This window comes from Phalangium opilio, unplaced genomic scaffold (genome assembly GCF_054372755.1).
Source record: "Phalangium opilio isolate 3A_F unplaced genomic scaffold, DU_Popi_V2 ptg000206l_1, whole genome shotgun sequence".
Classification (NCBI taxonomy): Eukaryota; Metazoa; Arthropoda; class Arachnida; order Opiliones; family Phalangiidae; genus Phalangium; species Phalangium opilio.
This window is the reverse complement of record NW_028324216.1, coordinates 199112-225589: the sequence shown is the minus strand read 5'-3', so window position 1 is coordinate 225589 and position 26478 is coordinate 199112. Positions and strand designations below refer to the sequence as shown.

The following is a 26478-nucleotide window of genomic DNA, read 5'->3' as shown; positions in this document are numbered from 1 at the left end:
AACGGATATGATTAGAGAAAAACTATAATTGTGTATGGAAACCACTGAAATTTGGTGTTTTCAAGATTTTGTAATGTGCACATAATAAAATTAACCTAATTGCTCGAGAAAATTAAATGATTATGCGTCTTAGTTTTACGAATCGTATTTTAAAGATGTTTTAGATTGGAGGAAAAAGGTGCGATGGAGTAGTAATTTCCATACCTATAACATACTACAATGTAGCCTCCGTACCGCCATCTATGGAACGGTAGCGAAGTCTTCCCAGCATCCTCAGTTTATTACGTTTTGGTAGGGTTGTACTTGGTACGAAAACGACTTGACAATGCACATCCCTTGTTTATTAAAAATAGAAGCCAATAGTGAGAACTAGCTTGTCTATTTTTAAACAACGTTAGGCGGCAGCACTTAACAATACCCTTACCAAAGGTAGGAGAGTGCAGGAGGAAATTGGGGAGACTACGAACTACGATTACCGATTACCGCACATGGCCCACGATCCTCCAAGGTTTTGGTTGGCGAATTATTATAATATTTCTAAATGTGGTCATGCACAAATATTTTAATGAAAAATAACCTATACACAATGAACCGACCGCTACAGACAACAAGTCTTTAGTGGAACTCGGGACAGAGTAGTAGATGCAAAATTTAATTTTTGTATTATTATTTTTGTTATTTTTCTGGGTTGTTTTTTTTAATTTTTATTTTTAATTTTATTTGGTTAATTTTGGTCTTATTTTAATTTATTTTTTCTCATATACTTCAATCCCTTCACCATATTAGAAAGTTTTGCTCCTTAATTATACCTTTTTTCTGTCATAGCAGATACAGTAGCTAATTTGCGTGTTAGTAGTAAACTAGATAAAACATTTAATTTATTTTTCTTTTGGTTTTTATGGTTTTTTTTATTTTTTTCGTATTTAGGGTTATTATTATTTTTTTTTTGGTTTTCTTCTGTAGGTAAGTCCCCATAAATACCGGAGGCGATGTTTTAATTATGGTATACAGTAATGACAGCGTGCCTTAATTTCCCATAGAGTCTAATACAGTAGAAGGCTGATAGCTGCCAATACCATATTTTTGAAGATTTTTTTTTTTATTTTTTTATCGGATTAAAAATTCCTTTAGGAATTTTATTTTATTTTAAACCATTAATAGTTATGGATGGTTTAAAATTTAATTATTAAAATTAAAATTAAACTAACGATAATTATATTTAATTCTAAATTTTTTCTCTCTATATATTAATTAATTATTATAAATTCTTTACTTTATTTTTGTTTTTTTTTTGTTGAGCAATTTTGCTTTTATTTATTTTTTCGTGGAATTTTTTTATATTCATTGCGGCATTTATTTAATTTTAATTTTTAACTAAGCTCAACTATTATTTATGGAAGCTTTAACTAAGGCCAGTGTTAGTTATTAGTAACATTGAAATGATTTAATTATTTTTAATTATTTAATATAATAAAAATAATTAAATCAAATTAAACTTTTTTTACGTATATATGGCACTTAAGCTTAATTAATATTAAAAATTACTTCTTAAAATTAATTAATTAATTAATATATATGGCACATTGCAACTTGATTTGATCTATTTTATTGAATCGTGGATAATTGGCAGTAAACATATTTACTTATTTAATTAATGCTTAATTTAAACTAATTATAATTTAAGTAAGCACCTTTCCCAAATATAATTACTTAAAATTATTGCACTGGAACGAACTAAACTTAAATCTAAATTCACCCTTGATATGTGTATGTTTTTAATTTAACTAAAACCAAAGACCCATAAACTAAACCCAGGCTGTAACGGACTAACTAACGGTTTTTTAGAGTTAGGAGTTAGGCTTAGCGTGTTTTTAAACTTTTGTAGAGAGCATGCGCACGCAGCGGCGCAGGTGATTGGTTGAAATATATCCAAGGCTTAAATCTAGTAGGCTGGTAACTTACATCGACCTAAGCCTAACCAAACTTAAAAATAAGGATTATCTTTAATTAGAAATAATAAATAGGCCTAATAAACCAAAATATTTCCCCAAATAATAAAACGAAAACCATAAAGTCTATTTTAAATAGCAATTTATTCCATTTTTTATTTTTTTCTCGACGTATTCTTCTTAAATTGGGTAAATTAATTAAACTAAATTTAGTTAAATAAACTAGTATTTGTATTTTTTTAGCTATAATTTGTATATTTTTATGCCAAAAAATTAAATTTGTTAAAGCAGAGCTACAAAAATCAATTAAAAATGCGCCATTTCGATTTAAGTCGGGTGCGAATTCGTTTCAGCCTTTGATAAGCTTTACACGATCCTAAATTCCTAACTCTATCAAAGGCAGACTCGAACTGGCACGCTATTAAAATCGAAAAGGTCTATTAGGAAAAAGGGGGGGGGCATTTAATATTTAATTGTTTACCAGAAACAATATATTTTTTATTTTAAATCAAAACAATTTCGTTTTAATTTGTTTTTTTAATTAATAAAATGGGGGTGAACTTAATTGACATTCAAAAATTAACCTTTCACTCTTAATTAAAACGGCAAAAAAAATAGGAGAGCATTCTTACAAAATAAACAAATAAACAAACAAAATATGACGTGTTGTGATTGGTTGGTTTTTGGCCGCGAGATTTTGAAAAAAAAAAAAAAAAAATAATAGCAAAATGAATTTTTTTACATGAAATAAGAAATATTTAAAAATCATGAATTAATTCATGTTAAATATGAATAAATTCATGTTATAACGAACGAAATAATGCGGTAAAAGGGGTGGAAGGTAGAGAAAGAAAAATTATATATATATACATACGTTATATTATTATTATTTATATTAAAAACTGTTATGAGGGGGCAGCGTTAGGTTAAATTTAATTATTAAAAATTAATTAAACATTTGGCTGATATTCATAATTATAATTATTTTAAATAATTCGAATCGGGTTAAAAACTAGATTTTAATTAACGATTTAAGGAGGTCATGATTATGGCCACAATAATTAGTATTACCAGTTCATTGATAATTAATTTAATTATCACTCATTAGGGCTTATCTTTTAATGTTTTTTTAAAGAGATGGTGAAACTTTAGGCTTAGACATAATTAGGCTTAGCTTTGTTTAGTTCTACGTGCTATTTTAAGTATTTAGGATGATTTTAACGTAGTCATGTTTAATTTCTATTTCTGTCATGGAGTCGAGCTTATAATAGGGTAAGAGCAAAGAGGGTGGGATTTAAGAAGGCTCCGCCCTTTTACATCTACACGGTGGAGGATTTTATTAAGGGGAAGGCTACTGGGGGAGTAAAGCTGATTGGGTAAGCAGGGGTATGACGTAAGGTAGGAGGGGTTTTCCCCGTACTGCTGTGTCCCTGTAAGCCTAAAACTGGGAGTCAATTATCACGATTTCATACGGTTTTTTACATTTACATTTTCCAGTTTATACTCAGGGGCGTGCCAACATGAGCCAAAATTTTCTACTGGAGCGGGGGCAAAATGGCTGCCTAATGTTAAAGTCCCATAGAGATGAAAATTTGAGCGGGGGCTGTCGCCCCCGCTGCCCCCGTAGTTGGCACGCCCTTGTTTATACTCCTTTTAAAGTGGAAATTAAGCTTCAAAATTAAGCCTATTTCGGGCCAAATACTGGAATAAATTCATTCCAATCTTTAAAAGTTTTCCTGACCAAACAGGAAAGCCAAAATTAAGATTCTCCCTTAAAAATTGTTAAGCCTAATCCCATGTATGCTAAGCCTAAATAAAATTCTTAAAAATGCTAAGCCTAATTATGACAAAGCGATTTAAATCTTCGCCATTGTTTCACATTCTCTTCCAATTTACTTAAGAAGATGGTCCTAATCGTAGGACTTTGAAAAACACCAAATATGACGTCACAAAACAAATATCATTTTATGGCGTCACTATGACGTTTTTCAAAATTTCGCCGATATAAAAATGCCCACTAAGTCCCTCCGCTGCTATTATCATAATATCCTAACCTTCTCAATTCAATTAAATTTAATTACTCCTTTAATTAAAATAAACTTATTTCTGTTAACTGGCATATTCTAAAAGCACACCCGTTTTTTATCTATATCGTAAGATTAAAAAAAAAACAAAAAAAAAAACAGAAAACAAAGGCTTAACGTTTAATTAGGCTTAACGACTAAAATTATCTGATCACGTGATTAAATTCCATAATTATTTACCTTTCTTCTTCTTCTTCTTCCCCCAAACATCGAATTAATTTTCTTGAGCATTGACTAACCATTTTGGTTGTTATTTTGTTTCATAATAACTTTATAAATCCTTTTATTATAATTATTATTCATTTTAAAATTAAAAATAATTAATTAATCTTTCTGTAATTATAACAGAAGACACTATTTAAAGGGGGGAAATCGGGGGTGGCAGTTAATTTAATGAGGATTAGTTTTAATTTACGTATCGACGAAGGAAGAGGATAGGCACGATTTATCCTGTTTGTTTTTTGAATTTTTCAAATTTGAAATTTCAAATTCCAAATTCAAATTTGAGACCTGACGCTAAAATACAGTACTTTTTTTTACTCATTAATGATAATTTTAACGGAGAAATTTCATGAAATTCATGCGTTTTAAATTAATAAATTGATTTTAATTAATTTAATTTAATTTAATTTAATTAAATAATTAATTAATTCTAATTAGTTTATAACGTGAATTATAAACTTCAGAACTTAATTAAAAACTAAAAATAAAAAGTTGGAATTTTAAGTTTGTTAACTTACTATGAATTATGAAACGAACGCAATTTTCATCCGATTTTGACGTTTCTGGTCTCATTTTGAAATCTACGCAGATTTTCACGAAATTAATCCATTAATGGGTTAGAATTACGAAACCTCAGGAACTGGGCGTTAATTTTATGATTAACATTGACTGGAAAACTTAATTAAATTAAAACTAAATATCGTCGTGATATGATTTCTACTTCAGTTGTTGTTGTTGATTCATTAATTAATTAATCTTTTTGTAGATTAGATTAAATTTTCGGGGGTATTTTCTTTAAATTAAATGTTTGTTAAACATTCATTTCAAACCCCTTTCGCTTTTTTGACGTTTTAATTTAATTTAATTTTAATTAAAAAGAAATTAAAATTATTCCTGAATGCCGCTGCCCATGTTTTTGTTTGTTTTTTGAGGAAAATTAAAAAATGCCAGTTTGTTTTTGTTTTCTTGTATTTTTTTCTCTTTGCCTTTATGATGAATATTTATTTAATTAATTAATTTCTCTCATTTTTTATTTCATAGCATCATGCTCTGTCGCCGATTGCGATTTCGACCTGAAATACGGAGTTTTTAATGTTAATTTTAATAGTTTAAAATTAGTTAAAAAAAGAGTTGTAAGAACTAAGCTATAATTACTAACATCAAAGAGTGAATGTGTATAGTTTAGTTTAAAAAGAGTGTGAAAATGAAACGAGATGACTATACGTCGTGGCGAGCAGAGAGAATAATTATTTGCAGGTTTGATTTAATTTTAGAAGTAGGAATGGAGAACAGATAGTAATCTGGGCGCGCGTCAAAGTCCCGGGCGCGCGTCAAAGTCCCGGACCCCCTTCCACGGGACGGGGGGGGGGGGGTATGAAAGAAGAGGCGGACGGGTCATAGCGACAGAGGTAAAAAGGAATTACGTAATATTTTTCGCCATCCCCGCATCAGCAACGTTATCAAAACGTATAGTTTAAGTGAGCCAATAAGATATGATTTAAACTTTTCGTTACGACGTGTTGGAGGGAGGAGCTCTATACTGGGTGGTCTATGCGTCGGAATAACTGAAGTAAATACTAACCGTCAGACTCCATTCCATTCCTACTTCTAAAATTAAATCTATCCCTGAATACACCTAATGAAGTAATAAAGACCCCACGTGGCATAGACCGCACTAAAAACGGGGGTTTCTCTCAATCCGCATTCATCATGAAAAATGGCGTACAAAAACGAAAAATAACCTTAGTTACCGAATAAAGTACTTCTATTTCAACCGATTTAATTAATATTTAGTGTAAAGGTTGATATCTATAATCATACACACGATTTATATATAAATATATATTTTAAGATTGAACATATCGTCCGCCATTTTGTTTCTAAAAGCAACGCGTCCCCTTTGCCATAGTGTTTAACAATATCGTATTATAATAAATTTTAATATATAGCTCAATTAAACTTAAATATTAATTGTTATTTAAGTTAAAATTAAGGTGAGATGCACTCCGGAAAATAAAACAGTAAATCTAGCGAAAATAATGAAATCTCATTACATTTCACACTCTCTTTAAAATAAGCCTAACAATTCTAAAATGTTTACGAAGACGAAATAAAGAAAGTAAATAATAATAAAGTAAATAATTAAATAAATAAAACGAAGTAAGAACGGAAGAAAATATAAAGGGAAATTAAGGTATAGAGAAAAAGCAAAAAAGTTAAAAAACAAATGACATAATTTATAATATTAAAATAAAACAGCACAGAAAATGTTCAAATAGAGAGCTCACATTGGAAGGAGAATGTATTTTAGAATTTTTTTTATCAAATATTCTGAATATTGTTTTTTTTTATAATAAAGTATTGTTCAATTTACCCAGAATTACCTGGAAATAACAAATAAGTTAATTGGTAAAGAGGAAAAAATGTTTACAAGTATTTGTTAGTTAGTTAAGAGAATGAAAAGTGAGAAAAAGGCTTAGAAAAACACAAAGGAATTTAACTAAACATTAACAGCAACGCTAATATTTACCTGAACAGTGGGTGGTGGATAAATTGGCTTCACAAACGTGCAGTGCGTTCAATACAACCAACCAGACTAACGCAAGCAAAAAATGCCACCAGAATTGCTTAAAAAGCCGAGTCTACAACGCGATTGTACCGTTCCGTTTTTTCACGCGAAAACCACGCCCGATTATGTGCTTCCAAGAAGTGATATCTAATTTATTAGAGAGAAGGTATAAGATGCCTAAGTATTCGCGCGCCGTAGTCCCAGTCCCCCTTTCAAAATACAAGGGGGGACGTAAAAGGAGGCCCCGGGCTAATTCGCCTCTCCTCAGTTGGAAAATATGACTGTAATTTTCGTCATTCGCGTCGCCTCGCTGACGTGAGTTTTCAAGAACCAATGAGATGCTGGTTGTGTAATTTAGAGGCGGTGGGATTAACTCCGGACCTACTATAGGGAGAGGGCGTTTGTCAGGGAGGGAAAGAACATCCGACGTCATTTTATACCTCTACCTTGGGGAGCATTTGTAGGCGCGATACTGAAATTCCCCCGTTAGGGGGATGGAATCGAGGTAAGAGATATAAGCCTATGACGTAGCAAGAATGGGTTTGCCCTCTCCCTATACGTTTGGACTGGAGATAAAGCTAGATTATAAATGTGGGGCGAATTTATACCTTCTCCCTAATAAACTAGATATCACTTCTTGGTGCTTCTAAAAGCCAAAAATTCGTAGCTGCTAACTTAACGAATGTTCACCGCTAAGCGTACATTATTACCAAATACTTTCCGCAACTAATATTTGCTTTTGATACTAATAAATAAATAAAAAACCAACACATGCTTATTGCTTAAGCAAATTAGGCAAAAGTAGGCATTTTTCTACCAAAATTAGGCCTACTATTACTAATTAAACATGCAACCATTAAAGCATCCCACAATTTAAGGGGTAGTAGTTTCGGAATGGTTATTAAAAGTGAAATATTTAAATATAGAAGAAAAAAAATAATAATTTTAAAAACGGGTACTCACTTGAAGATTTTGGCCAATCAGCGAGCCTGACTCCACTTTCAGGATGAGGTCGTTGGAAATGAACACCAGGTAGACTAAATATTGACGCAGCTATAAAATAAACCCCGAAATTAATACAAAAGCCCAAAATACGAAGTCATAGAACAACCCTTTCTTTATTTATTGACAATACCATAAATAACGTAACAACAATAAATAACATAAGACCAGGGATAGATTTAATTTTAGAAGTAGGAATGGAGAACGGAGTAATGTGGGCGCGTGTCAAAGTCCCGGACCCCCCTTCCCCAGACGGGGGGGTATGAAAGAAGAGGCGGCCGGGTCATAGCAACAGAGGTAAAAAGGAATTAGGTAGTATTTTTCGCCGTCCTCGTCAGCAACGTCATCAAAACGTAGTTTAAGTGGGCAGCCAATAAGATAATTTAAACTTTTCGTTACGTGTTGGAGGGAGGGGCTCTATACTGGGTGGTCTATGAGTCGGACTGAAGTAAATACTAACCGTTCTCCAGTCTAGCATTACGAATAGTATTACCACGTAAAATATCTTATAAACTTATGATAATAATAAAGCTGCATACACTGTTTGCAACGCGTATTTATGTAGTTTTTCAAGACGCTCAAAGACTATAAAGTTGTGTCTGTGTACCATTTATTTAAATAGGATCTAATGATGTTTGCATATTATATACCGGTATAGATAGTGTCATACTTATCATGTAAGATATCTTATAAACTTATGATGTAATAAGTAAGTCGCGCAATGAAATAATGAAGACCTGTTTTCACTGTAAAACATTTGACTCAAAACGGACCCAACTTGTAATAACTCAAAATAAAAACAGACCACATTTGTCTTAAGAAAAACAAAGTTCAAAGGTCAAATAAAGGCCCACCCCCAAAAATTAATGAAGTTAATAAAACTGGACTTACTATCTGGAAGGAGATGAATACTAGGTCCCAAATTATCAAAATACGAACTCTTTGTCGCTTCAGCGGCAGACAGTCGTACTTTAGGTTCATACTGCAACAAATAACAACACAAAACCCAAAAAAATTATTCAAACTAGGCCTACACTTAAACAACAGTTACTTAAGACTATGGTATAACCAAGAAGTGATATCTAGTTTATTAGGGAGAAGGTATAAGACGCCTAAGTATTGGCGCGCCATAGTCCCAGTCCCCTTTTCAAAATACAAGGGGGGATGTAAAAGGAGGCCCCGGGCTATTTCGCCTCTCCTCAGTCGGAAAATATGACTGGAAATTTCGTCATTCGCGTCGCGCTGACGTGAGTTTTTCAAGAACCAATAAGATGATTGATTGCTGGTTGTAATTTAGAGGCGGCGGGGATTAACTCCGGACCTACTATACGTTTGGACTGGAGATAAAGAGCTGGAAATGTGGCGAATTTATACCCCTAATAAACTAGATATCGCTTCTTGGCAGTAGGTTAAGACAACGGGGGTGGGGGGTCATCATACCTTAAGAAAGCCCATGAGTAGATCAATGCCATCAGTGCCTAGCCTTAAAACTTTGGAGGTCCAAGGTTTAGGCTCGTATTGATTAGGAAACTCTTCTAGATTGGAACAACTGGGCCAATTCTCGGTGGTCGGACTGCCCAATGTCCGGAATATTAAATGTAGCTGATGTTCCACCGTCGAACCCGGGAAGAGAGGGTGACCACTGGCCATTTCGTAAAATATACATCCAACACCCCACATATCTATTGACATAGAATAGTCCGTAGACCCTAATAAAACGTCGGGGGGTCGATACCTGAACACACAGAGAGAGAGAGAGAAAGAGAAGAAAGAAGATCTTATCTATTAAAACACGAATTCCCAACCAGAACAATAATTCAAATTCCCCAACACGGCATTTAAATTCAAATAGGCCTACATGTTTGAAAAAAAAAACTTTTCCCAACAAGTACCCAACACGGCATTTAAACTCAAATAGGCCTACAAGTTTGAAAAACCAATAAACACCGTAATTCAAATTCCCCAAACAAGTACCCAACAAAAGCATTTAAACTCAAATAGGCCTACAAGTTTGAAAAACCAATAAACACCGTAATTCAAATTCCCCAAACAAGTACCCAACAAAAGCATTTAAACTCAAATAGGCCTACAAGTTTGAAAAATAAATAAACAAACTTACCATAATGTGACTACTTCATTAGAGTATGTTTTTGTTGGAACGGATTTTGCTCTCGCTAAACCTTTAAAATACAATTAAAAAACAAAACCGAAGACCTATTATAATTTAAACAAACTTAAAAACAATGATTTAACAAAATACACAACAAAAACTAGGGGAATGCATACAGCTATTAGGAATAATTATGCCCCCTTGTTAATATCTATGCGTGTTTTGTGGGCCGGGCTTGAGAACTTACCACACGTCACGCCTATTAATAATAGAGTGGTACTGAGAGGGGAGGAGTTACGGGGACAATGACGTCAATATTGGTCATTATTAATAAATTAAATAGCATGGTCTGAGCTAACGACTTCCAATATGGTTGAAAAAAACCAGGGTGTGACGTCACGCGAACTTTCGTGGTAGCAGACTAATTCCGATGGAGTCTTTCTGACTGCAATTTAATTACGGTTGTAGTAAAGCGAGGGCGCAAGAGGTGCAACAGGCAGCGAGTCTGCGAGATAGGTTATACTATTCGCTTGGGCAAAATTCGTCATACATAATGAGTAGATGCTAGCTCCTCCCACTAATAAACCTGCCTAGATACGTTGAGTGAAAATAGCTAAGTACACAATAATTCCTATTGGCTATGTATGCATATATTCCTGATAAAAACAAAAAATACCCAAAACAAACACTGACGTAAATTCGTAATATATAATGATTAGTCTAGCTCCTCCCCCAAAACCCGCCTAGATACATTAAGTGAAAATGGCACATACACAATAATTCCTATTAGAACTCTATGCATTCCTGATAAAAACGAAAGAAATACCCCAAAAAGAAAGAAAGAAAGACTTACCGAAGTCAGCCAGTTTTAACTCTCCCTTCTCGTTAATCAGGAGGTTTTGAGGTTTGAGATCACGGTGAAGAACTTTCCTTTTGTGGCAGTACGCCAAACCGCGTAACAATTGGAACAGGAACAACTAAAACACGTCAAGTAAAGACCAGACCCCTATAGCTAACTTTATAATAATAAACTTGCACTAGCAAAAATCCTTCCCACTTCCCATATCCCAATCCAAGGTCTTTCTTTACCTGCACATTAACAGGATGTAGATTATTTCCACAGAAATCCATATACTGTTTCAAATCATTTTCAAGGTACTCGAAGACTAAGGTTAAAGATTTCTCAGTGTGGACAATATCGTGTAGCGTTACTATGTTGTTGTGCTTTAAATCTTTTAAGAGTGACACTGTTGAATGAGATAAGACAATTGTCGTTTGAAATTACATGATCGACCACGTGGTGTCATACTTGATGATTTCCCATAGAATTAACCATCCCACAGCCCAATCAAAGCACCCTGTATTGTGTTTGTGAGTACATACCCTCTCTAATGGCTGTACACGGTGCCCCTTCTTCGTGTTCTAGGCGAATTTCTTTGAGAGCTACCAAATTGTCTGTTAGTCTGCTTTTTCCTTTGTACACTGTGGCGTAAGTCCCCTAAAACAATACCCAATCAACTAATTAAATTTAGTCTAATTGTTACGATAGTAGTACTTTACAATTAACTTTTAGTGCCGAAGTTAAAACTAACTACTTAACGAAAAATAAAATTAAATAAAATGGTAAAACGTGACATTAATACAGCATTAAAGGACAAGTCTCACGAAAATAAAAGTAACTTTCAAACTATAGATAGTGTGAGGACAAGTGTTGCCAGTCATTTGTGACGTGTGCCTTTCAACTGACTGAAAATTTTGTAGAATTCTGTTCGATTCAGTATCCAAACCTGGCAGCCACACAAGTGCATACGGTTACGTTATAGGGAGCTAACAACTGGCTAGGGGGAAGAGATAGTCTGACGTCACGCAGCCCCCCCCCTCTGGTTGGCATTTTTGCGCGTAGAATACTGTTTCCAACCGTTAGGGGGGATGAAACTCCAGTAAGAGATAGAAGGGTGTGACGTTTCAGGGTCAGAACTGTTAGCTCCCTATTGTATATTTTAATTTGCACGTGGACAAAGAAATCTTGAATACGCCCCCTCTACTACCAGTACAGTAACAGTTCTAAAACCCATCCCCTATTATTTAAACACTGAGACTCGTCCTTTAATAAGGTTTTTGGCAAAACATTTTTTTACGTGAATCTACAAAATTAATTCTACATCCTGGACATTTATTTATTTATTTATTTCTAAATTCAATTAAGCAACTCAAATACGTATTTTTTATCTCTCTCTAAAATGGAAATGTGTGTCGTAAACAAGCAAGTGTGACGCAAAACCAACAATAAAATATACAACAAAAAGACGCTGACGTAAAAAAAAAATTTAAGGTGAAAAAAACAACAAAAAACTAAAAAAATATTTAGAAGTTACCTCTCCTAGCTTGTGAAGTTTGACGTAGGTTTCCATTCTACCAAAGCCTATTTCAGACTATACAAAAATATAAATAGAAAAAAAAAAAATATTTGAAAAAATGTCAAAAAAGACGTCACTAAATTTAATTTAATCATTTTAATTTAAGGGTTGTTTTTCAAATTTTTAAAACTAATGTTATTTTAGTTTCTTTATAATTATAATACAATCGGAAGTCCATAACTTAATGGACTAATTTTAATAAAATACATTATTTATCAACAGGTGTCGTATCATACATATACAGGGTGTTTCTGGTATGATAAGTCTGGTGATGGCATAAATTAAGAAGGGGATGTTTGTTCTTTGGGAAACAAATCGATTTTGAGTCGAAAATGTAACATCCATACTTCTATCGCCTCCATTTTGTTGACCACAAGGGACAATGCCGTTTTCGAGTTAAGATTGTTGTTGGAGTATTGTGCCATCACCAGACTTATCATATCAGAATCACAACGTCTTAAAGTTATGGACTTTCAAGTTCTAACCACCAATGTTGTAATTGTTGTATGACCTATCTTAAGTAGTTGAAGATGAGGAAAGAGTATTTGCTTACCAAGGACTGCCTCCTCATGGTTCGACTAATAGGACCATCGAGTGTGGGACTGATGGACTGTTTGGCAATGAAACTCTCGGGAAGACGAACGTCAGCCGGCAACGAGAGACGTTTGCTAATGTCCTGTTGCTGACCGACTCTCCTATTCTTTGGACGTAGCTTGACTGGTGAAGTAATTTCATCGGAGGCACCTGACGCTTCTTCGCTTTCGCCATCTGATCCTATTCGAGGATGTTCTTGGACAACACCTAAGAAAAAACCACAAGAAAAAGCAACACCAATATTAAATTAACGCTCCATTGATACTCGTCATACATTATAATTAGTCTAGCTCTTAAATGGCAAAACACAATGATTCTTAGTAGCTGTATGCATTCCTGATTGTAGAAATAAGAAATGCATAAAACAAAATATGCAACTACGAACAAAACTCAATGGTTTTCATTTATTTACATAAAACCCCCATTCAACTTTAAAACACAACAACAAAATTTTAAATAGCATATCCCATAGAACTTGAAGAAAAGTCAAAATAAAGTCTGTTTTCCATCCAATAAAGATAACCAAGAAGGAAAACACTTTTAAAGTGTTATTTCCTATGTATATATACATTGCTAAGCCTATTTTCTTAGTAGTTCTCCTTTCCTTTACAATAATCCAAAGGTTTACCTTTCTAGTAGCTTTTGCAAAAGTCAAATACATAAGTTCATAAGATATGTTCCATAATAAGTTTGTATTTGTAAAGTCTGGTAACTTAGAAACTGGAGCTTGTAATTTTGAAGTGAGTGAGGTAGGTCATAGATTCGAGGTAAAGCGACGTACGCCTGGTGCATGAGGCGCTGCTGTCAAAGGCCTAATTTGTAATGCAGACTAAATATGAGCTAGATGGAATTAAGTCCTGCAAAATTAATTAACCACCACCGAGTGTAGTAAGTACTTCAATTGACTCGCTTCCGTCGTTCTCCTTCTCGAACTAGTTATCTCGAGCTGTAAGTCTCTAGGAGGTAGCATTACGAGTGTCATACTTATGGAAGGAACGTATCTTATAAACTTGTGGTCAAATATATAAACGCCAGCGAATACAAACGTCTCGTCTGGGGACGAGCGAAAATTGCTGCGGAACAAATCTCTAGTGGGACCTAAAGGGGATCAAAACACAAACACAGATGCTCGGACATCTGTCAAGAAGAGCAAACGAGTACAGAGTGAGTAGGGGTGGTGAACTTTATGTCGACATTTCCCCACAAATCCAGGTTCCTCTCCTCAGCCTGCATCTCTCTCTGGAGTCTAAAGCATCCCAAAGCAAAATTCATCTTCTCCAAAACCTTCATGACGCAAAACTATTCCTTAATCCTAAATGATCCCAGAAGTTTAAAACCCGGCTGTAATTTCGGTCAAATCTAGTCAAATGTGATCTCGATCATAAAACCAGCCAGGGATAGATTTAATTTTAGAAGTAGGAATGGAGAACAGAGTAATATCTGGGCGCGCGTCAAAGTTCCGGACCCCCTTCCACGGGACGGGGGGAAAGAAGAGGCGGGTCATAGCGACAGAGGTAAAAAGAAATTACGTATTTTTCGCCGTCCCCGCATCAGCAACGTCATCAAAACTTATAGTTTAAGTGAGCAGCCAATAAGATATGATTTAAACTTTTCGTTACGTGCATGTTGGAGGGAGGGGCTCTATACTGGATGGTCTATGAGTCGGAATAACTGAAGTAAATACTAACCGTTCTCCATTCCTGCTTCTAAAATTACATCTACCCCTGAACCAACTAAATTTTAGGATTAATTTGAAGCTAAACTATAAACGAAAACTTCCCAAACTAAGTCAAAAATATAGGATACGACATTTCGTGAAATTATAGGAAAATATAGGACAGGTATTAAAATATAGGATTTTTTTTTGGAATTATATATAGGACCAATTGGCTCCCGGGTCTTACTTAGGTACACTGAACTAGCCAACCCCTCGATCCATTCAAAATTTGGCGCAAAAATCCACGCCATTAAAGAAAAATTTCTAGAGTTACGGTTGGTTTGGTGTCTTAGCATTAGGTAAGCACATTTTCAAGGGGAAGAAGGATCAGTCAGAACAGAACAGAACAGAACAGAAGAAGCAGTTCGGATCCTGAAGAAGAAATTTTTCTTGGAATATATTTTATTTCCCTATCACTTCGAAAACGGCGTGACTTAGTGAGTGTGAGAAAGTTTTACTACATACGTAGTACGCAGCTCGCTCGAGTCTCTTTACCCTATATTTAGAATCTTAAGCTTCTTTTCAGAAATTCCAAAATTTCTCCCTCGTGACTCGAGTTTTTAAAGCCCCATTCAGACGCAGCCTCGTTACTTTCGTTTCGGTCGCGTCGTAGGTACGTTCACTTCATTTCCCTGTTCAGACGTTTAAAGCAGACGAATCGGTGATTTTTGAATTTGAACCAAGACTTTTGAATAGATAGTTTAGTAAGTTTACACAAATGGAGGCTTCGTACCATTTACACCAGGGGGCCGGGCTACCTGGAGGATAGAAACCCGTCTGCTTTTTGTCCGCCAGGTAGCATGGCCTCCTGGTGTAAATCGTATGAATCCTCCATGTGTTTAAACTATCTATACTAAAATATCTGCTCATCTAAAATGATAAACAAATACCGCTGTCCATGAATCCGAAAACTTATATATATCGTCTGCTAATGCGTACGTAGCTCACTCAATCACGCGTCAGTAACTTGGGCATGATTGAGTTAGCTATGGCTAAAGAAAAGGCATGAGCTAACGAAGGTGGCGCCATCTCGACACTGCCCACGACGAAATTGCAAAATTTTCAAACCTTAAATCTGAGAATCTCTTTTAGTAAATCGTCTGCTAAAACGTAGCTCACACAATCACGCGTCAGTAACTTGAGCATCATCAAGTGAGCTATGACTAAAGAAAAGGCTGTACTAACGAAGGTGGCGCCATCTCGACAGACACTACCATGACGAAATTGAAAAAATTTCAAACTATAAACCCGCAGCGCGAATCTTCTACATAGTTGTTGACACGTGACGTGTCTAAATAATTAAACGAGAAAAGCGACTGAACGTATGATTTCAGTCTATCGTCTGAATGGGCCTTTAGAAAGAAGCTATTCCTAGGCTAGTTTCAACTACTAAACTAAACTGAAAGCCTTCCCAAATATATTTCTAGTGAATATGAAATATCTCGGGGTAAATGGTATTTTTTTCTTATTTAGGGGAGAAACGTTTTAAGAAATTCTTTCTTTGTGAAAGAAAATAAATAAAGAAAGAGAAAAAAAGGGATTTCCCCTAAAAATACATTTTGTTGTTTGAATGGAATGTTCTTTCTATTAGAACTACTTTTTACGTTCATTCCAATAATAAATAAATAAATTCCATTTGATATTAGGGTTAAGACGCTACATTGATAGGACAGGGTTTTTTGGAAGCAAAGACGTTAGATAGGGCTAATTCAACGTTACCAGTCCTGCACCAAATTTGGATGGTCCGTATTGTTTGAAACCATCCATATCTTAATTTAAGTCTATTGTATCATCCACAAACCCTCCGGAAGTGTTCAGTAGGAAACGTTTCATAGGAATCAATAATAAAAGCAGAGATAATTTTGATAAAACCCAAATTGAACTTCAATAGAATAGAATAGAATAGAATACAATATGCAAACGCCATTAGATCCTATTCAAATAAATGGCCTACAGATATTACTCGTTTAGTCTTTGAGCGTCTTGGAAAATCACTTAAAATCGCGTTACAAACAGTGCCCGCATCTTTACTATTATCATAAGTTAATAAGATATGTTACATGATGTATGACACTACCTATACTATTCGTAATGCTACCTAGAGACTTACAGCTGGAGATAACTAGTTCGAGAAGGAGAACGACGGAAGCGAGTCAATTGAAGTACTTACTACACTCGGTGGTGGTTAAATAATTTTGTATCAGGACTTATGTTCCATCTAGCTCCTATTTAGTCTGCATTACTAATTAGGCCTTTGACAGCAGCGCCTCATGCACCAGGCGTACTCGTACATCGCTTTACCTCGAATGTGTGACCTACCTCACTCCCTTCAAAATTACAAGCTCCAGTTCCTAAGTTACCAGTTACAAACTTATATGGAACATACCTTATGAACTTATATAAATTCCAATACTAGCTAGCCTAATAGTGTTCTAGAATAATTTTAAAAGCTATATTTGTAGTAAGACACATCATCACCAGACAAAGCCCTAGGTAAAATAAATAAAAAATGAAAAAATAAGAAATGCAATTCCCAGAAGTCATCTATGGATTAAACCATACCAAGGCAAAAGTCAGAACGAGTAGGCAGTTTAAAGACAAGCGAAGGTTGGTTGGTTAGGAGATAAAAGGCGCATGCATTACATCTTGTTTTAATCTATTCCATCCCATAGTAACGGAATGGAACGGTGGCTTGATTCAATCTTCTTCCATTTGGCTATTCCCATTTCTCTTATTCTCTCTCTCCCGTTCTCCATCTCTTTGCTCTTGAGCTTCCCTTATCCCATCCCGATGACGTGTTTACGTCGGATCAATATCACTATGGTAACAGCGTCACAGATTGGGAAGTCATAGTGTACCATAGGCTCCCTTCCTTCTCCCTCCGGCCTTCACCTCTCCCTCTCTTTCTCTTTTCCTCAGCTTCTCCCAATCCCTTCATCTTCCGCATCCCTATAGAATGCAAGCAATTCTTCCCTTCTTTTGGTTGGGGGATGCTTTACAGGGGGAGGGATCTATTTTTCCATTCTTTTCTACTACTAACAGAGGACTACAGAGCGTCGTCTTTCGTGGGATTGAAGATATAGCTATAGCTAACTCCTCAAAAATCTAGCAGACAGTGGAAATTTATTTCTCTATTCAAAATCATCTTTCTCCATCTATGTGTGTGTGAGAACGAAAGCTGGGATCGTAGTGGAGTATAGACTAAGCCGCGGTCTTTGTAAGATAATGCCGCCGGAAGTAGATGAATAAACGAAGGTGTAGAGACACACAGGGTGTTATGTTAAAGTTATATTTGTTAATTATAGCCTAGGTATTTAGTGGGATGGTTCTATGGGAAATCATTGGTCAATTTCGAGAGTCGATAATGTAACTGTATACTTCTAAGACCAGCCGATTTTGAATGCCCCATAAGGGATGTACCCCCTGCATGGAGAAGAGATAAGAGAGAACCACTTTTCTTAATTTAAACAATAGCTTAATAATCTATTTAATAATAGTTTTATCAATATAAATAAAATTGATTTTAGGACTGATAACTTCAAAGTTAATTCACTTTTGTATAACAGGCTCTATTTTGGAGATATGACAATTGGGAGGCAGCGTCTAAGAAGGGTTTTTCCATAAGATAAACGGGCTGACCGTGGAAATAGGGGATTTGTATGAATTGTAATTGTTTTTTTTTGGAGATCTTACAGCATGCAATATTTCTTATTTTTTATCTCGCACTTCTTCGTCTCATATCATGGGATTTGCGAGTAAATCTTGAATTATAATTCCCAGGTGTTAAAATGTAACACGATATTAACAAAGTACTTGATCCAAGTTTTAACTAGATTAAAAGTACTTAATTCGACAAGTAAAATTATCTGTTATTCAGGTAAAAATCAGGATCGGCGTAAAAACATTTCTAAGTAATTCTGTAACTTAAATTCCATGTATAGGTTTTCCCTATTTAACTTAATTTAAACCGATTATTTTAAACCAAAAATTCCCTCAATGTTAACAGTTTATTTGGTAAGACCTTCATTATTGTCCAATTAACAAGTCAACTTTAAATTTTGGGCAATTAGGTTTTAAAAACAATGTTCAACATTGAAATTTCCGTAGACCCAATAATGAAATCTTCCCAAACTAAATTCAAATTCCCTAACTTTTACAACACTTCCACGACCTTACCAGGGTTTTCCCTGACCCGGCAAACCCTGTCTTATCATCGTGACACGAATGAATAATTTTTAGCATAGAAACACGATAAAAAACACGAAAATAAATAAATAAAAAATAAAACATCTTCAATATTACGTTCTTAGCGAAGAATAACAAGGTTGTTTTAAAAATTTACAAGTTTTTTGAGGACATAAAACGTGTTTTTACGAAATTATTCAATAAAATTGCATAATAGAACATGAAGACGATAAAGAACTTTTACGAAGAAGGTTTTCCTTGTCTACTAAATGGCATTGAATAAACTTTGCAAGAATGTCCTTAAAAACTTTTAGCCCACCCCAAAGTGAACTTGAGATCGGAAAATTTTGGAAGCATCCCAGAACTATTTTGTACAGTAACAAAACTATATATACAAAGGTTGTGGTGGCAAGGAGCTCTTTGAAAATGAAATGAATGAACAATTGTATTTATTCTTAACCTTAAAGGTGGGGGCCAAGGCTTAGTGACAATTCTACGAAAGTGATCAGATTAATTAAATTCGCATTACTGTATCGTTTTTTAAAAAATTTAATGATTGAATGGGATAGAACGTTAAAAATAAAGATTATTTGCAATTGGAACCATGTTTCTACCTACAATATTAAGGAAGATATAGGGGGTTAAGTGGATAGGCGTTAGAAAGTCACGTGGTAAAAATAGAATCGTCCAATAAAAATTGAGACCTTGAAAATATCAAAATATTAAAAACACCTGTATCTCCTATAATATTGAAGATAAAAATAGGGTTTCAATTACAAATATTCATTATTTTTAAAGCTCTTACCAATAAATTTTAAAAAAGAAACAGATATTGTCCTGAAATTTTAAACTGAAAGTCACGTGGTACAATAGAACGACCTTGAAATTTTGTAATATTAAAAATGCTTGTATCTCCTTTAATATTGAAGATAAAAATATGGTTCCAATTGCGATTATTCATTATTTTTCACGCTCTTTCCAATAAAAATATAAAATAAACATTTATTGCCCTCAAATTTATAAAATTAAAGTCACGTGGTATAATTGAATAAAACCTTGAAAATATTGAAATATTAAAAAAGCTTGTATCTCCTTTAATATTGAAGATAAAAATATGGTTCCACTTGCGAATATTAATAACTTTTAAAACTGTTTTCAATAAAATTAATAAACATAAACCTATATTGCCCTCAAAATTATAAATTAAAAATTTAGGCTATATAGAGGTCTAGCCAGACCAAACTAAGGTTAAACCCTACTCTACTCTACATAACAGACACACAACTACATTGAAACCTTAGGACACCAATCTAGGTTCATAACGACTCGTTCAAAGCGGCTTAAAGCCCTAGTTAGACAATGCAGCTGAACGGATTTAAGTCAAGTATTCAAGGTTGCATTGGACAGAAATAGAAGCCATATCAAAAGAACGCTGAATTTTCAAACCCAACCCAAATAAATAAATAAATAAATAAATAACTTCAAAAAGTTAAAAAGCTAAAGCTCCAAATGCAAAATAACACGACGACGACGAAACCTTAGTTACAGCACCGTTAAAATGATTAATTTAAGTTAATCTCTTTGGAAAAACACGTGATTTTAACACGTTTAATCCTAATTAACCACAGATGAGTGCATAATCACACCGCGAGGTTGAAATAACAGAAATTGGTGCCAATTAAACGGGGAAAGGTGTATTTAAGCTGTCAGTCGAAAGTTATAATTAGTATTGCCAATTTATTTCTTGTAGGGATTTTGCTAATTTTAGGTTTAAGAAATTGGTAAAATTTTCCGGGGTGGAATATGTATTTTAAAACGGGAACGATATTATATCTGAAATATTAAAATATATATTAAGTGTTAGACCCCTCGACTTAAGAGAGAAATTTGAAGGAAAATCCCTCCGCTGATAATTGGTAGTTAGCCAAAATTGCAAACCGAATTTTTCAGGTTTTTATTGCAACTCCCGCTTTTAACATAGTTACGTAGCTCTAAACTTTTAACTAAAATTAATAGTGTTGAATTTTACCTAATATATTAACAAATTTCGTCAAAATTCCCATTTTATTTATCAAATTTCGTCAAAATTCCCATTTTATTTATCAAATTTCGTCAAAATTCCCATTTTATTTATCAAATTTCGTCAAAATTCCCATTTTATTTATCAAATTTCGTCAAAATTCCCATTTTATTTATCAAATTTCGTCAAAATTCTCATTTTATTTCTAAAATTTCGTCAAAATTCCCAATTTATTTATCAAATTTCGTCAAAATTCCCATTTTATTTATCAAATTTCGTCAAAATTCTCATTTTATTTATCAAATTTCGTCAAAATTCCCATTTTATTTATCAAATTTCGTCAAAATTCTCATTTTATTTATCAAATTTCGTCAAAATTCCCATTTTATTTATCAAATTTCGACAAAATTCTCATTTTATTTATCAAATTTCGTCAAAATTCTCATTTTATTTATCAAATTTCGTCAAAATTCTCATTTTATTTATCAAATTTCGTCAAAATTCTCATTTTATTTATCAAATTTCGTCAAAATTCTCATTTTATTTATCAAATTTCGTCAAAATTCTCATTTTATTTATAAAATTTCGTCAAAATTCTCATTTTATTTATAAAATTTCGTCAAAATTCTCATTTTATTTATAAAATTTCGTCAAAATTCTCATTTTATTTATAAAATTTCGTCAAAATTCTCATTTTATTTATAAAATTTCGTCAAAATTCTCATTTTATTTATAAAGTTTCGTCAAAATTCCCAATTTATTTATCAAATTTCGTCAAAATTCCTATTTTATTAATTAAACTTCGTCAAAATTTCCCATTTTAATAAGAAATTTAAAGATAAACAGACGTTTTTTCTAACTCCCTTCCTAATAAAATATGTACAAATCCTTAAATATTTACATCAATTAGGCTTAACTCGCAACACAACGGAAACTAAAAATTTAACATCATAATTCCCAGAATAGACGTACTGTACTGCACTTCACGGTTTAAGAGTGTTAAAAGAAAAAGAAAATTGCCGTTTTAAATTGGTCAAAAAAAAATTAAGATTAAGTTGCGAATGCGAACTTCCTACAGTACAGCATAATATAACATATACCCACGTACAAGTCTCCCATATATACACACTTTCCATCGTCAGCACCCACTTAACTAGTCCATATTGCCCTAAGGAAGCCGTTAAAGCCACCAATATAAAACTCACTGTCAAGTTAAAACGAGATATAAAAGGAGAAAAAAAAGGGGTATGTAAGAAGTTAGCTAAGCGAACCAACCAGTATTACTAGATCAAATTAATGACTCACATAAAAAAGTTTGCCGACTAGCGAGAGTGGCTCGGTCGTTAACTGCACATAATTTTCTAGAATAGGATCAAGTCAGGTTTAAACCGTTAGGTTTAGTGGGGTGTGCTTAACACTATTCCGACTTGTACATTACTACCATCACTATACATAAACTAGTGAAGTCTTTAACCTATTGCACTTGTCTTTCCTTAACCCTTGGTTTTCAATTGGTATTTGCAAGAAGTGATATCTAGTTTATTATGGAGAAGGTATAAATTCGCCTCCACATTTATAATCTAGCACTTTATCTCCAGTCCAAACGTATAGGTAGGTCCGGAGTTAATCCCCGCCGCCTCTAAATTACAACCAGCAATCATCTCATTGCTTCTTGAAAACTCACGTCAGCGCGACCAACGCGAATGACAACGAAAATTACAGTCATATTTTCCGACTGAGGAGAGTGTAGCGAAATAGCCCGGCCTCCTTTTACGTCCCCCCTTGTATTTTGAAAGGGGGACTGTCTGAGACTATGGCCCGCGCGAATACTTAGGCATCTTCTCCCTAATAAACTAGATATCACTTCTTGATAAAACCCTGCATTAATATTACCATTAATTTAAATAATAATAATAAAAAACTGCAATAAACCTTGAGATAAAAATAATCGTACTAATTTTAAACCATTGAACATATTTAATCAGCTTTGTACTGACATAATATTAACTAACTTATATTTAATTAACATATTATATATGAAGATTGAAGACCTTGAAGGAGTTTGTACTTTTAAACAGCCTAGACAGGTGCACATACTGTTAAGAAGGCCTGCACTAACTAATTATAATTTTAATTTGATTGCTTAACCCAGTTGTCGCTAAGCACGGTCGCCTAAATCTTTTAAGTTAATCCTATAGGTGTAGAAACACAAAACCCTATCGCCAATGTATTAGTAAAAATTCCTAGACATTTTGGCTGGCAGCCCATTTGCAAAGTTTTAAAATTCATAAAAGAAAAAAAATATTTAAACCAAAACACGTTGGGGAAAAGTAATTCAGAAGCTCGCCTGTACTAGCTTAAAATCTCTTCAATATATTAAAAGTTAAATCAGGAATACATACAGTTAATTGGAATCATTGCGCCCCTATGAATTCGGGTTTTGTGGGTATACCGGGTTTGAGAACTTACTACAAGTCGTCACACCTATTAAAAATTCTGATGGTGTCTTTCTAACTGCGATTTCAAATGTTACAGTTTTTAGTTCCTAGGTGAGAAAGGCACAAGGTGCAACAGGTGGCAACATAGGTTATATTATCTGGAAGGTAAAACTCGTCATACATTATGATTATTCTAGCTAGTTCCTCCCACAAAAAGCTGCCTAGATACGTTGAGTGTAAATAGCAGGAACACAATGATTCCTAGTAGTTGTATGTATTCCTACTTAAAAAATATCACTTCATAGGATAGTATTACAGGGTTGCCACGAAATTTTCAAGGTTTTTACCTGACTTTTTTTTAACAATTTTCCCAAACTTTTTAGGCCCAATTACCATTATTCTAAATATAACTATAACTAAACAATTGCGTTTAAATTGCACTTTTGAATAATTAACGTAAAATTACCTAACAATAACAATTATGAAATTCCCTGCCTTTCAATATTACAATTTCAAAATTTCCCAGACTTTCCCAGGTACTAAGGGAACCCTGATAGAAAAATACAGTTGTAAAAACATGACGTAAACTAACATAGTTAACAAATCTCAACTAATTTAAATTCAAAAGCATTGCATACGGAAATACTTTCTCTATCTCGAGATGATAATTTTATTGGTTATTGTCCAAAACCGCGACGACATAGCGTGTCGTCGTCAGTCGTCAACTGACGTGTAAAATAAGGCTTAACATAACTTGTCGCGACGTTGAAAGCCTTAACGCCTGCTTACACTTACGTCAGTAAAAATTATTTAACCATCTAATGTCTTTGTCAAAATTAATGCACTTGTTTTGGAAAAGAAAACACCCTGTACTGTAATTAAAACAATTAACAAACGGGCTTAAAACATCATTAAGCTTTGATGTAGATAGACGCTGACGTACATGCGTGAAAATATTAACACTTATATGGCGAATTAAAATTGCAGTAATTTTTTTTTATTAGTGTTATTATTACATACCCTAAAGGAAATTTACTATTTTATTTTTCATTATTTTTTATTTAATGAAAATTTGGCTTCTAAATGTTCCTTTGAAATGGAAATTAAATACGTGGTTTTACTTTCTCTCTCTCTCGGTCCCTCTTTTCAACATTTCGAAACTTATTTTCCTCTAAATTCTAACCAATTAAGGAAATGGACTTAACAAACGTCATATTTTGACGTCGTTCTTGGTAATATAATATAAGATAGAAGACATTCCATTTAAAAACGTTTTTTGATTGTAAATACAAGGAAAGAAAATTATTTTAAATATGATAAACATCTATAGACGTTGATTGAAAAAAAAAATCTTGCAATCAATTTGCTTTTTGAAACGTGTACAACTAATTTAACCATTTATCATATGACCCTGACATAGAACTAAGAATAGACCATTTTGCAAAGAAGTAGGTGTATACAGGGTGTTTCTGATAAGTCTGGTGATTGCATAAATTAAGGGGGATGTTAATTCTTTGGGAAATCGATTTTGAGTCGAAAATGTTCTATAATCCATCTTTTTGGCCACAAGGGACACTGTTTTCGAGTTAGGACTTGACTCAGTAATTTAGGGATGATCCCTTAATGAAATTTAATTAAGGGGTCATACGTAAAATACTCCAACAACAATCTTAACTCGAAAACAGTGTTACTTATTTTTCCCTAGCCCATTTAAACGCGTGCATCCCCACAATCTATAAATGATTTAATTCAATTGGTTTTAAACTTCAAATTACAATCTTCAGTCGTTAAAAGTCAGCTAGGGCTTTCATGATCCGAATTGTGGTATGACCCTGGGGAGTTGGGACATCCCAATACACTCGTGTGCTACGGTTCAAGTAATACGATGTAACGCTTTAAAAAACCACGCACAGTTAAATAACTACACCCAGGCATATCCCTTCCCCCTAACATTCCTTCATTACATCAAAAACATTAAACATAGAAACACATTGGGATTGAGCCCGAGTCGAATTTCAACGAAATACGATATCCAACTGGAACCAGTCAGTGAATTTAGGTTTCATGCGTAGATTGCAATAGTAACTAAAGTTAAATACAGTTTTAAACCCATGTATGGAATTAATTAAGGGTTCTAGCTTTGTATTTATGGCAAATTGCGGTTGATTTTCAAATATCCCGTAAAAGGAAACCGCTCGAGCTGTACAGGAACGTTTCTTCCTTTTTGCTCGAGACATATGCAGTGCTGCCATATGTACACTGTTTCAATAGAGATCCTTTAGGCTTACGACAAGTTAAAATCAATGCAATGCGATGGGATGGGATTAAATCTAAGGGGGTCATTGATAAAACACTCCAATCCAATGTTCAATCATAACTCGTGTAAGGGGGTGCATAGAACATCTTCTTACCCTTAAGAATAGGTTGAATTCTCACAGACTGATAGAGGCAAGGGTTAAGGTCATGGTTCTGGCTAGCAGACGCCACTAAAGTAATGGCGGATGGCGAGGCAGTAGTCCTTGATTATTTTTAAGACTAATTAAATTCTAACCTAATTATCATATTGTAATAAGTTCATTTATTATTATTAATATTTAATTCCTTTTATGTTTAGAAAAAGGCCAATCATTCTTTTAAGGTATAATGTTATGTTACCAAGTCGAAACTTTTCTACAACATCCATAATAGGAAAAACCCCAAAACTAAACCGCTACAGACGACCATTAAAAATATTCCACTACTACCAACAGATGTTAGTAATATTAATACCATTTAGAACACATGCAGGCACTGGCATAAATGAGCTTGTAGGCGGTAAGGGGGACGGACACATTTTACAGCCATCCAGAATCAAAACGGCAAAACTAACCCAGAAAACATAACCGCCGCCAACGCTACGATGACAGAATTTTATATTATAAAGTAACGCCCTTTATGGCTCACTATTATTTGAATAACAAACACAGCTCACGTTGGTTTTTCGTTTGTCCAGTCCCAAGATAATCAACGTAATCATTTTAATTAATAAAATTATTTCAAGGCCCAGTAAATATTGCGAAATTGTTTGATACCTTATTGCGAGTCATTTGTCAATTCTCAATAATTTTGGTAATAGATAACTTAAGATGGAAATCAAGGTCAGAGTTATCACAAAACAGCGATCAGATTCAA

General features: G+C 33.9%; 1 protein-coding gene across 3 annotated transcripts in view; it reads right to left on the bottom strand.

Annotated features, from left to right (window-relative positions):
* Positions 1 to 2074: 2074 nt before the first annotated feature.
* LOC149621346 (cyclin-dependent kinase 17-like) overlaps positions 2075 to 26478 on the bottom strand; it is a 58480-nt gene continuing 34076 nt past the window's right edge. For 2 of the 3 annotated variants that reach the window (XM_089853840.1, XM_089853841.1), the window contains 10 exons: positions 12907 to 13154; positions 12312 to 12368; positions 11320 to 11434; positions 11026 to 11183; positions 10790 to 10913; positions 9946 to 10006; positions 9267 to 9561; positions 8718 to 8808; positions 7788 to 7877; positions 2075 to 5328 (listed from right to left, as the gene is read on the bottom strand). In XM_089853840.1, coding sequence (XP_089709966.1) covers positions 5291 to 5328; positions 7788 to 7877; positions 8718 to 8808; positions 9267 to 9561; positions 9946 to 10006; positions 10790 to 10913; positions 11026 to 11183; positions 11320 to 11434; positions 12312 to 12368; positions 12907 to 13154 — 1277 coding nt within the window. In that variant the 3' untranslated portion in view covers positions 2075 to 5290. Of the gene's footprint in view, positions 5329 to 6543; positions 6640 to 7787; positions 7878 to 8717; positions 8809 to 9266; positions 9562 to 9945; positions 10007 to 10789; positions 10914 to 11025; positions 11184 to 11319; positions 11435 to 12311; positions 12369 to 12906; positions 13155 to 26478 lie in introns of all 3 variants that reach the window. The other variant, XR_016375108.1, reaches the window with a different exon arrangement.